This window comes from Onychostruthus taczanowskii, unplaced genomic scaffold (assembly GCF_017590055.1).
Source record: "Onychostruthus taczanowskii isolate IOZ18803 unplaced genomic scaffold, ASM1759005v1 scaffold6, whole genome shotgun sequence".
Taxonomy (NCBI): Eukaryota; Metazoa; Chordata; class Aves; order Passeriformes; family Passeridae; genus Onychostruthus; species Onychostruthus taczanowskii.
This window is the reverse complement of record NW_024503679.1, coordinates 7,896,470-7,908,736: the sequence shown is the minus strand read 5'-3', so window position 1 is coordinate 7,908,736 and position 12,267 is coordinate 7,896,470. Positions and strand designations below refer to the sequence as shown.

The following is a 12,267-nucleotide window of genomic DNA, read 5'->3' as shown; positions in this document are numbered from 1 at the left end:
AATTCTTGACTCTAAAAGAAAGGGCTCCAATTAGGCTGTGATGTTTTTGTTCTACTTAATATTACTTTAATGACATAACTTAGTTCTGTATATAAGATTTAGAGCCCAATGGGAGTTCGGAGTTGGTTTTTTAAATTTTATTTTGACTAAATGAAGAAACTGATCTTTTTCTCCTGCTTTTATTTTTTTCATCAGCATAATCACTGATTAAAACTAGTTACCACAGACCCTTGTAGGATTGTTTCCTATGATGCCAAGTTCATATAAAATTGATAATACAGTAAATACTAAGTACAGGACAAGACAAATTGTTCCCAATTTTTTATCTATTTTCCAGCCATTCAGGTGAACTGCCAGAAAAATAAAACCAACAGAACAGATAAGAGAAATGGCTGTGTATGTCAGACCACTGCTGTTCACTTCTATGGGTCCTGATGTATTTATGAAGGCAGTTTTTATAAACCAGGGTATTCCCAAACAGAGCATATCAAATACATTGGATCCTACGATGTTAGACATAGCCATATCTCCATTTCCTGTAAAAGAAGAAATACAAATAAGTTGGCTTAATTGTATTGCAAGAAATTTGCAAACTGTTTTGGAGGAACAGACTGCCAGCCCTCAGTTTCTCACAGAGCACCCTTTTCAGATTTTGCATTGGAAGAGTTATAGTCACGATTCTACAGAACATGGGTACCACAACCATAAAAAGTCTCCCTAAATCACCAGCATCTGCACAGTTGCACTTAAAGTTAAGCTAGACAGGCTATTATAAAGTCCAGTTGTGTTTAAAATACTGAGATCTACAGCTGTGTTCTGCAGTAAAACTGTAATACGTAATCAACAACAAATAAACCAATCTAGAATACTTCTCTGAGATACTCTGAGAAGTTTTTAAATGTCTGAGCCACAGCTTTTTCAGGTAAGCTATTTATTTATTTTTAGTAAACTTAAGCTCTAGAATGTGGAGCACGGATTTTGAGGTTAGTCCTTGAATTTATCAAAATATTGACTAGAATTTTTTCTTTTTGTAGTACCTTTTAAACACATCCATTGGCATGAGCCTAAATACTAAATCTTTACCTTTTCGAGCTACCAGCACACTTGCAACTGTATCTGGTACACTGGTTCCTGCTGCAAGTAATGTGAGACCCATGACTGACTCTGGGATTCCCAGCGTTTCACCTGCAGTTGAGAAATAAAGGTAGAAAATGCAAGTGTGGTTTTACTTAGGGCTCATCCATTGAAAGTGCTTTGGACTTTGTTTGCTGGAGAAAGAATCAATAATCATACAGTAATTTCATATGGAATGTATCAGCTAACTTAACTACATGTGAGGTGACTGAACCACAAAGCAGTTAAAACAAAGAGTAACAACAAATATCCTTTCCTTGTTCTTCAAGTCTGCAGTGGTCAAGACAGTAGCAATTACGATTTTTTTCTTGCAGATAAAGTAGAAGTTTAAATGTCTAACAAATTACTACTCTTTTTTTGGTCCCCTCAACTTCTAGAAAATACTATAGTCTCTTAGAGTTTTGGGCATCTCCTTGTTAGTGTTCAAAAGTCTCATGAAGCAATAACTCTTATAATCATTCTTTTTAATCCCCTCAGGGGGAGGGGAAAAAGCACATCAATTTTCTTGGGAAGGACAGTCATTAAGACATTATGAGAATACTGTCTCAACTACATGCCTTTACCATTAGAAAGTGATTTGGAAGAATCAAAGTGCAGAATTTTTATATGACTTGTAAGTACAAGTAACCCCTTAGAAGTGTGAATTCCTTTAGGCAAATACTCATTTAAATTAAAAGTTTTAAACTGTTATTAGAAGGGCGGCTTATTTTTCCCTAATCTCTATTTTTCTTAGCCCCAAATGTCCTGTAGCCATATTAATTTCTAACTTAAATTCTTAGATTCTTCAAAACTGTTTCAGCAGTTGTACCATTCAGATGCATCAATATGCTGAAGTATTTGATACCTCTAGTCAAGCTACAAAGTAATTACTTTTTCTTAAACATTTTTTTCACTAAAAAGTATCTTAATATTTTTATTGTTGAAATCTGAGTTCTTACATGAAATATTTTGACATATTTAATAAGAGCAATTTTATTTATGTAAGAGGCAGTACGCTAAGCTAGGTCAGCAATGCTTGTCTATTACTTACCAGCTTAGTCTAGAGCAGCCCAGTAAATTTATGTTTGAAACTGTTTGTTGATTTCAGAGGTACTAACATGATCTTGTTGCAGAATTTGTACTCTCTTTATCCTTCCATCAGTTCTAATAGATTTGTAGGATGAGGGACCAACAAATCAGCTTTTATAAACCATCCAGGCTGGAAAATAATGGTTCAAACCAAGGTGAAATATGAATGAACCAGCCTTATGTACCCAACATTAGTTTCTAGCCCTCTGAAGGTTATAAGACAAAATATAAACTCAGGAGAAGCTAATTTTTCATTTTATTAGATAGATTTATCTTCTATTTCATATGTAGTGGTTTATTTTCTAGCAACTGACCAGAAAAGTCTTATTTTTCTAGGCTTTTGTTAATTTTGTGTATCAGTAGCAATGTGTTGCTATAAGTAGTCAAATTTTCTTTGCCAGCAACAGAAAGATGTACTAAATTAGGTTTGTTCTTGACCATCCCAGTTTAGTGCCCAGCTGTGATACTTTTGTGACATTCTAGTAGACTGATTATGCAATGATAGAACCTTTGAGTTCTCAACCTTCATGAGAGCCTGGACTTGAATATATTGTGTGTTTAACTTGTAGTGTTTTAACATGTAAATAGAATATAATTTACCTAGAAGTAGTGGGCTGAAGACCCCAGTACTAGCTGTGATGACTCTTGAAAATGAACTAATACACTCTCTGAATCTCCACCATACCTACTTTCATATGAATTAATGCTTTGTCTTGTAGAACAGCAATAATGTTGACTTGAATCCTGTTTCAAAGGTTTCTAGCATCCAGACAGTGAACCCTTGCTCTTTGGGTACAAGTGGAAAATTATTTAACCAAGGGGTTAACATGGTGGGTATAATATCCAGTGATCTACTAGTGATTTCTCAAAGGTTTACTGAATGTGTAGGTCTGTTCCTGCACTGAACAAGGAGTTATTCATATCTGAACTAGTAGAATGCTTAGGTAGGATTAGTGAGCTATAATGTGAAAATGGCAAGCTTTGAAAAATTTCTGTAGAGTTTGTTTCATTTTCTGCTTGTTCTTAAATATAAAAACTGGATGTCTTTCAAGCTGACTGGAGAAACAATGAAATGAGGAGACCTTTAATACCTCAAAGTACTTTTAGGAGACGGTTTTTACATATAAGTTCATGCCCCTTCTCTCACTTAAATGCAATCCTTTTAGTGCCCCACTTTATGATGCAGATTTGTAAGAGGTCCACATATACAAACTCCGAGAATATTTAATAAACGCATTTGAGAAGTTTTTTGGCAGTGAATTTAATGCCAAATCTCTTACTGTAACATTTGTGAAAAACACAGGTATAGAAATTATGGATTTTTTCCAAAAGCTTTGACCTCTAATTCCAGTCTTAGGGGATTTCATGTTTGTCAGTCTTCAGCATGACAAGTTTATTGTTGTGTGTCCAATTATTTTGCTTAATGAAGCGGTTTAGTGAAACTCTATTTTTAAAAATAGACCGGGTTTTTTTGTAGTGACATGGAGATCTCATTCAGGTGATGGTAAGCAGTGTGAAGCAGCTAAACTCTACAAAGTGTTCCTCAATTGGATAGAAGAGGGTGGTAAACTGAGCAGTCAAACATAAGTTTCTGTTGTTTTCCTTTGTTGTGTTTTTTTACAGCACACTCTGAGTTGCTAAACTGACTTTTAAAGGGAAACCTCACAAGGACCTCACAGAGAAACCACACAACTCTTTCAGTGATTCTTGACTGGTGTAGCAACACCACTTTAGGTACCTACCTGCTATTGTTACCATCCATACAAGAACATAAGTTATTGCAGAAATCCATGCTGCTGAAATTAAAAATGTCACCATGAACCAGTTCCTCCAAAACTGTCTTCTGCAATCTGGTATAGTTAAATAGAGTAATGTGATAATAGGAAGGGATAACACCCACAAAATTCTCTTCATATCTGCTTCAGGCATAGTAAAGACGTTTGGATGATCTGTAGAAGAAAAAGTAACTTTTAAATTGTAGCATCAAGTTTGAATCCATAGCATACAGTATATTACTGTCCTCTACTTGTGAGAATACTGAAAAAAAGTGAAAAATACTTCTTTCTCAAGTTTCAGCTGTAGTATTACCCAGTACCTACATGTCTCTGGACAAAATTCTGAAATCAATTTACTTCTGGGGCGATTCTGCTTGTACACAAGAGGAACATTTTTCACAATGAAAATAATCACCAGTAAAACAATCTCCCCAGGAAGTGATGATTCCCCAGTGTTGGACAATTCTAAGATTCAGCTGAACAGCTGCTGGCCCATCTGGGACCATGCTTTTGCCAGGAAAGGTTGGACCAGATCATCCTTGAGATCTCTTTCCAACCTAGTATTCTATGATTAAAATGTTTTTTTTATTACATCACCAGGGGAGAACTAAGGTGGATGAAAAATGAATTTCTTTATAAGGGTTTGGCCATAGCATTTAACAAGAGTAAGTACCAACTGCTCTTTTTTGCCTAAGAGGAAACATGACCTGTGGCCACAACTCAGCTATCCCTTTACTTTTGATATTATGCATATTTTGGGCTATGAACCTGCCCCTGTCATAAGGAAACAGTGTATATATTACTTTACCTGTGTGGCTTTCAGCTGATGATAGTGCATTTTACAAGCAGTGTTGCTGAGAAGTTTCAAATACACACAACAAAGACAGAAGTTCTACTACAACACAAATGAGCAACTATCCTTGCATTCCTCTAGCAACGAACTTCATATGAAAACAATCACTCTGATTTTGCTCAGTGTTATATTCCAAGTTAGAATAATGATCTACTTAAATACTAGGCTGGAGGTTTTGTGAGCAAAATCTTAATACTATCTGAAAACCTGCCCTTGATCAGAATTGATGCAGACAGGCATGTGGAGTGCTAGATACAGCTTAACAATACCTGTACCTTCAGAGATTTCATCGAGCCCGTGTAAGCTTGTTGAAAGTTGAGAGTAGTCCAGCTCATCTTGAAAAATTCCGCTGTCTGTTCTTGACTGCTGCCGGATCAGAGGTCCGCTCTCGTCCCTCCATCCAACCAGCGGCTGCTGCTCCGCGTTCTCTTCCATAGCTTTGGTAAAACACGTACAGCAGGGACTAAACTTTTTCATGAGGTATTGGTTGATTTTAATGTCAAAACATAGTACCAGAATATAACACCCATATATCAATAATAGGGATGCACTTTCATACCTAGAATGAAAAACAAGTTTTATATAACATGTAGTATAAAAGAACCCAATTGCTGGCATAAGAAGAGAGAGAGAAAATTTGCATGAATAGCAAAAGGAGAACACACAAAAGCATCTGTTTGCAATTGTATGGCTAATGTCATGGAAGTTTGTGAGTGTCCCTATGTCTTTCAGCAGTTTGATTAACTCCCCTCCTCTGCAGAATCTTGTTTGTGTATTGTATAGCTGCATGTTTTTACAGGGGATCTTACTGATTGAACATTTTCCTGATGTTTGCAAAATTGAGTCTTCATGTGATGCTTAAATTATAAACTTCAAGAGACTTAGTGCTGGACCTGACTGTCTTGTTGAGGTAACAGGAGTTTCAGTGTTGATGGAGGAATTAAAACATCAGAAACTCATGATCTCCTGGCAGACAAATGTTTTTCTGAACAATGCTGCTATGAAAAGAAAGGCTTACAAGAAGTAAATGCTGAACACTAATTGCTACATCAGAACAGTTGTGACAGAAATTGTGAAGTCTACAGGCAAACCTATGCAGGTCAAACTTCATAAATATGTAGAGTTTGAATGTTTAGGTAATAATCTTTACAAGCATTGAGACTTTTTAAGTTTTTTAAAGCCAACAGGATGTTTATTTCTGTTAGTGAACGGCAGTTCAGGCTACTTGAAGTTTGGGGCTTGGGGATTTTCATTTGTTTTTGAAAACACTGTCTCACAAATCTCCAGTCAACAGGAATTCAACACTACTTGTGCTCTTACCAGTAAATTCTGTTGTCAGATATCATGGCAAGGACGGCTGCTGCACTGATGGTATATGCCAGACAGTCTCTGAACAGCGGCCAACAGGATAGCCTCGAAACCTGCAGATCAGTCATGTACTTTTCTTAAACCTCTCTGTAATACTTTCACTAAGTGCTGTAAATGCTGCATCAATATGTTGTTTCTATATTATGTAAAAATTAAAGATTCTTAGGAATGACTTAAGTATGATATTTAACAAGTTAGTGTTTTTAAAAACTTTCATAGCAGGTTATCTTAAAACTGATTACATGCTGGTTTTGCTACTAAATAATAAACTTGGCAGTTGTCATAGTAAGTCTCTCTTGGCTTTTGTTGGAAAATGAGAAAGGATAACTATTTGGCTCTTGGGAGCAGAACTATCAAAGCTGATACGTACCACACTGGAAAACAGCCCACAAGCTGCAGAAATACCAAGAAGATTATATATTGCTGATCCAAGGATGGTGCTGACACCGATATCTCCCTTTGTCACAAAAGCTCCTGTAAGGACAATGACTCTCTGGTATGTTTCAGTTTGGCATGCAAGGAAAAGAATTCTAACTTATAAGGACTCAAAACACATTTCTTACCTAGAAAAGCAGTGACAAGCTCTGGAGCAGAGCTTCCAGCAGCCATAAAAGTTGCTCCAGCTACATCCTGTGAGAGGCCAAGGCCTGAGGATACAACAAAAAGAATTGCTTAAAAACCTTTGATACTTCAGTAGTCTGTACTCTTTACTCTCACTAGTACATAATGTTAGCTACTGACTGTATGGAAATAAACTTTAATCTACTAGTTTAGTAGATTAAAGTTTATTTCCATACAGTCAGTGCTTTATATGAGACTCATAAAATAATATATTGAAAATTAGCCTGATCTATTGGGCTAGTTTATTTCTAACTTCATTACAGAAATTAGTTTAAATCTCTCGTAAAATCAGTATTTGTATGCAGGATTTAACTGTTTCCTATTGGTAATAATTGTGGGAAGTTCCATGGACTGTAGTGTGATATTGCTGTATGATCCAAAACCATTATATCTATCCTCCAGGGAAATCTGTACTACTGTGTCTTCACATACCAGAAAAATTAGTTAAATTCAAACCAGTGCTGTGATCTTAAAATCAAATTTTCATTTTGTATGAACAGTATAAGAGCCTATGTGTTGCTTAAGAGAAATGAGATTTTTGTTCTGGCAAATTGACTTTCTGGAATGTAACTCACTCTGTGGATCAAGTCCTGCACACAAAGTACAGGGACGTATGGCTGACCATGGCAAAAGTCTGACAAATGCTCATTTACCATCAATAAACAAAACACCAGCTCTTATGGCAGTATGTGAGCTTACATTTGCTGTAAGTGGTCTGATTTGGAGGGGGTTTTCCAGTTCAGGGATGAGTTTCCCTAGGGAATTTTGTTAATTCTTGGCAGTGAAAATCTGAACTCCCTGCCAAGACCATCTCTTTACTTCAGTGGTCTGCTGAAGCCAGGGGAATTGTTGCAGGTTGATTAGATTTCTTAGAACCATGGTAACCATAGAATTCCTGTCCCTCCTGTGTCATACTTTTAATATGTTAGCAATAGCTCATCACTACTTTTAAAGAAAAACAAACCCTAGAAAGAATTTTGGTTTCAAAATCACCATCCCTCCTAGTTTTATTTTACTAGTAGCTACCTGGACATAGTGCTGCGCGACACAAAGTTAAATTGTCAGTTTAGGTGATACTGAGGAATCTTTAGATTTTCCTCCAGGCAGAAAGAAAGCAAATATTAAATGAATACATGTGCAGTGTAATCACTAGGTTTTTTCAATAAAATATTGATCCTGTGTACCAAATTAAACATTCTATGGGCACATCTGTGCATGGAAAGTGAAACTTGTTCAGTTTTCTGTCAGAGCACTCTGACTTTGAAGCTTTTTGAAAGAGAAAGTTTTATGCCAAGCTTCTCAGTTTTTCAGGAAAGCAGTCAGGATGTCACTTACATTCACTGATGATCTCTAGGGAAGGTAGGAAGTAGTCATCGCACACAATGGACACGGCCAAAAACATGTACAGTATAATTATGAAGTAGATAACGATTCCTCCATCCTTCCTCTCCTGCGGTGTGAAAAATCCTTCAGGAAACTCCGATGAAGACGAGAGAATGCAACGCGTCCCGTTTTCTGAAAATTGAGTGCAAAATTGTTACACATCCTGACACCTTCCCATTCCCCAGGCCCCGGGCCGTCTGCGGATTGGAGCTCCGGTGGATTTCTCTCTTTAGCACAGCAAGCACCGCTGCAGCGATGCCACCAGAGCGCCGCACACCTGCGGCGGGGCAGAGGCGCCCGCGGGACGGGCTGTGCAGCACTGGAGGGGACCCCGGTGCCCTCCCGATGTCCCCGGTCCCCTCACGGTCCCCCCGTACCCGCGGGGTCCCCGGGCCGCTGGGCCCGCGCTCCCCAGGCCGCGGATTGAACATTTTCCTGACCCCCCGAATTCCACCGCCCCTCAGGGGCTCGCCCCATCCCGCAGGGGCCCCACCGCCCCCTTCAGCGCTCCGCCCTCGCCGCCGGCAGCGAGGGACCGGGGGTGTGCGGACAGCGCCTCCGAGCCCGTGCTCCATCCTGCCTTGTGTTTGGGGGAGAGCGAAAGTCTTGGCCGCGGCGTGTTCGGCCTCGATACCCAGGTGCTGTGTGATGTCACGGGACGCAGAAGGTGAATTTAAGTTTACTCCTCAATACCTTTTTTTCTGCTGTGACAATTTCTGCTTATTCCCACCGACTCCCAGGGTGTTTGTGCCGGGCTGTGTCACACCGGGCTCGCCCCTCACCGGGGCAGATGGCCATGCCGGTTATGTGAATCGTTTGCAAGAGCAAAGCTGAGGCCCACACATAGTTCCTCCCTTCAGACCCAGTTCACTGAACTCCTTTGTCTGGTGACCTCCCCACAATGAAATCATGTGTACAACCGGAGATTAAAGAGTAAAATGCAGTCTTTAAGCTTTGTAAAGTCATCACCCCTGCCCTTTCCGCTGTCAGTGCTTTCTCAGGGAGAGTTGTTTCCCTTGTATCACTTGCAGACATGTCTCCAGAAACATTTGCAACCCCGTGATACCAAATGGAGTTTTGGGGTGTCTGTTCTATTACTTGTTTGTGAGGTGCAGGGCTGATGCTCGCATTTGTAAGCAAGAAGTGCAAACAAGAACAGATTGTTTTGCTTCATTGCGTCTAATCACTCTAAACTCCTCAGGTTCCTTGCATGGTGTTTGGCTAATACGTGATCAATCCCGCTCTACAATACATGAAATAAGGTGACAAAGTGGTATTTTCCTTTTATATTGAATCAAACAGCATACATACAGCCACTATTACAGTATGAACAATGAAGCAATGAAAAAAATTGCCTGGAACAACAAATTCTTCAGCAATTGCTGTTGCCCATTTCTGATCCCTCTGTGGCCCAGAATGCTTTTTACTAGAGCAAGAATGATTTTAATAGTCAAGATTTTTAGGGGTGTCAACTAACTTTCACAGATGAGTTCTGCATGCTCTCTGAAAATCAGACTGCTGCAGAGAAGATGCTGCTTCTCTTGCTTTACAGGAAAAAATAGATAATTTTGTTCTTGAAAGATTTAAGGATTTTCTTCTGAATCCCACTTTCCACCAGAGAAAACAGTACAAAATTCCCTGTCTAAATTACTGGTGGATCTTTCCTTACACAAGCCAACAGAAAGGGTTTTGTTATCAAGGTAAGTGGCTTCCTTGCCACTGCTTCTCTTCCTTGAAACATATAATTGTCTTACTCTTAAAACTCCAGCACAATTTTTCAATATCAGCTGCTGCATTTCAAAGTAGTTATTTTTTGCTGGTGTGCTTTTTACTTTAAAGTGCTTATAAGCTTGCCATTCTGATGGGAACGAGCTCTCTGGTACAGCAACCTGTTCACTGTGTGGTCAGGAAAGCTCAGTCATGTGATTTCAGGATTTGAAGTTTTTGCTCTGCTCTGCTTTTACTCTGTGTCCAAGCTCTAATTCCTTTCTATAGGAACCCCTCTCCATGCATAGCTGAAGCAAAGCCAGAGCTTTGATTTTACTGAAGGCTTAAGTCCACTTAGTTTGCTGAGAAGTTATTGAGTGAGGGTGCTGCGCTCGAACCCTCCTTGCCAAGAACACCCCTGGAGAGAGCAACAAACCAAAAAAACCTCCCGGTGTCCCAGCATGAGGAACCACGTGCTGCCTGTCTGCATGCTTGACCCAGCACAGAAACGGAGGCAGCCAGAGCAGGCTTTGGTCTCAGCATTGCCGGCTGCCAGGTCTGGGCTATTGCAGTGTGAGGCAGCGTTCTGTGAAGCTCAGGTCGGTCAAATATTAGCCCAGATTCAATGTGTGCTTCTGCATTTTTTGGCTGTGTTAAGGTAAATTTCTACTCTCTGGTAGTAAAAATAATGAAGAAATAAATTTTTCAGAGCTTCTGAAGGAGAGAGTTGGTGACTTGGCTAGTCAGATTGTTAACACTAATGCTCCACCAGGGACGTGCTGAAAGGCTGCTATGGCTACCTGAGCACAGGTCTCAGAAAGAGTAAGGGAGCATCAAACTACAGCAGCTGCAGCTCCTTTCCCAGTGATTATAACCTGATGTGAGCTGGCTACAATGGATCTGAGTGTCCCACACAGCTCAGGACAGCTGGTTTGCTGCCCAACAAAGCAAAAGGAGGTCGGGCTGTCTAGAGGTGTGACTCCAGCTGAGTCACAAATGATATTCTTATGGTGCAGTTTAGGGCACAGGTGGGAGAGAAAATGTTAATTGGGATCAGCTATTGTATTTCCACAGAACCCATTTTCTTGTGAGGAGAGTGGGACTTCAGTACAGGACCAAGGAGTTTTTCTATAAGAAGGGAGTTTGCTTAGGATTGTTTGAAATTTTTTTTATTCTACTTTTTTCACAATTTGAGCGGACAGACCGTGGATAGTGAGGGAAAAAAGCAGGTGAGTTTATGAGAACTTAAGCAAAGCATTAGTCCTTGTTGGTAGGATCAGTCCTTAGATAAAAGAGATATGGGGATGGCATGATGAATTCATAATTAGCTTAAAATAACAACAAAAAAGTATCATTGTGTGGTGTGGGGTCCAGTCTTTTTGGGAGAAGGAAAGGGTGGTATAGATCCCTGTAAGGAATCTGTGGTTTACTTAGGTATGAGTGATCATTCCTATGTATAAATCCTGAGTTTTTCTGGCTTCCTTAATTATAAACACACTTCCAATCTTTCTTATAACTCAAGCTGCAACCTACTGTTTTAATCACAGTGATTAAAACAGATCAGTGTCTGCATCATACTTGCCTCGTGGTTTTGGTTTTTGGGATTTGTTTGGGACTTTGTTTTTGGTAGAGGTCTGTATAAAAATATTCAGGTCTGAGTTTGGATGAGGGTGCTCAGACAGCCCCAGGGCTGAGTGAGGGCAGCTTGGTGTTAGCTGTCCCTCAGCGTTCTGGTTCCTGCCCCAGGACGTAGAGCCCGTGCCCTGCTGTGCTTTTCTTGTGTGACAGCCTGTGCATGTGCACACCACTTATGCTCCCTGTCACAAGGTCTAATGTGCTGCGGAACACAATAAGTGAAGATGTTTTCATCCTCAAAACATACCCCAAACCTCATAATTGTTGTGAGAATCTGATGGTATCCCTGTTGGGCAGAAAAGAAGTTGAGGATGAGCAGGGCACTGAGTACCTGGCCTACTGCTGTGGTGGGAGGCTGCACTAGGGTTGTTCAGAAGGTCAGTTTCCACAATCCTTTCTCCTGTTTGTGTAGCTCCTGTGGCATCTCTGGTGTGTAAAACGGTAGCCTTTAAAAGAGCTGACAGAATAAATTCTCGTACCCTGAGGTGCTCAGATACCACCCTAAGGTGATGAGATAAATACTGTTGCAAAGTCAAAATGAGTCTCTCCAGTGTAACTCCATTATTCTTCATTTAAAAGATAAATATACCGTCATTGTCAGATCAGATATTCCCCTTTGTCAGCATTTCATGGCTCACTTCCTGGGTCTAGATAGATTGATGATAGCTGTTTAATATTCTTTCCTTCATAACCACCAATTTGAGAGTTGCCAACTCTCATGAT

General features: G+C 39.8%; 1 protein-coding gene across 1 annotated transcript; it reads right to left on the bottom strand.

The window, feature by feature from the left end:
* Nucleotides 1–141: 141 nt before the first annotated feature.
* SLC24A5 (solute carrier family 24 member 5) lies at nucleotides 142–8,337 on the bottom strand. The gene is made up of 8 exons (XM_041418446.1): nucleotides 8,155–8,337; nucleotides 6,762–6,845; nucleotides 6,569–6,672; nucleotides 6,151–6,251; nucleotides 5,106–5,389; nucleotides 3,945–4,151; nucleotides 1,084–1,185; nucleotides 142–536 (listed from the first exon to the last, which is right to left on the bottom strand). The coding sequence occupies exons 1-8, from the start codon at nucleotides 8,219–8,221 to the stop codon at nucleotides 214–216; spliced, it is 1,272 nt and encodes a 423-aa protein (XP_041274380.1). The 5' UTR covers nucleotides 8,222–8,337; the 3' UTR covers nucleotides 142–213.
* Nucleotides 8,338–12,267: the final 3,930 nt, after the last annotated feature.

Bases quoted from the DNA above. Each gene is read 5' to 3' on its own strand.
- SLC24A5 (XM_041418446.1), bottom strand. From the start codon at position 8,221: ATGTTTTTGGCCGTGTCCATTGTGTGCGATGACTACTTCCTACCTTCC. The intron at 6,252-6,568 runs GTACGTATCAGC...ACTGATCTGCAG, and splicing joins GTGGGCTGTTTTCCAGTGTG to GTTTCGAGGCTATCCTGTTG. The intron at 537-1,083 runs GTAAAGATTTAG...CTTCTTTTACAG, and splicing joins TGTGCTGGTAGCTCGAAAAG to GAAATGGAGATATGGCTATG.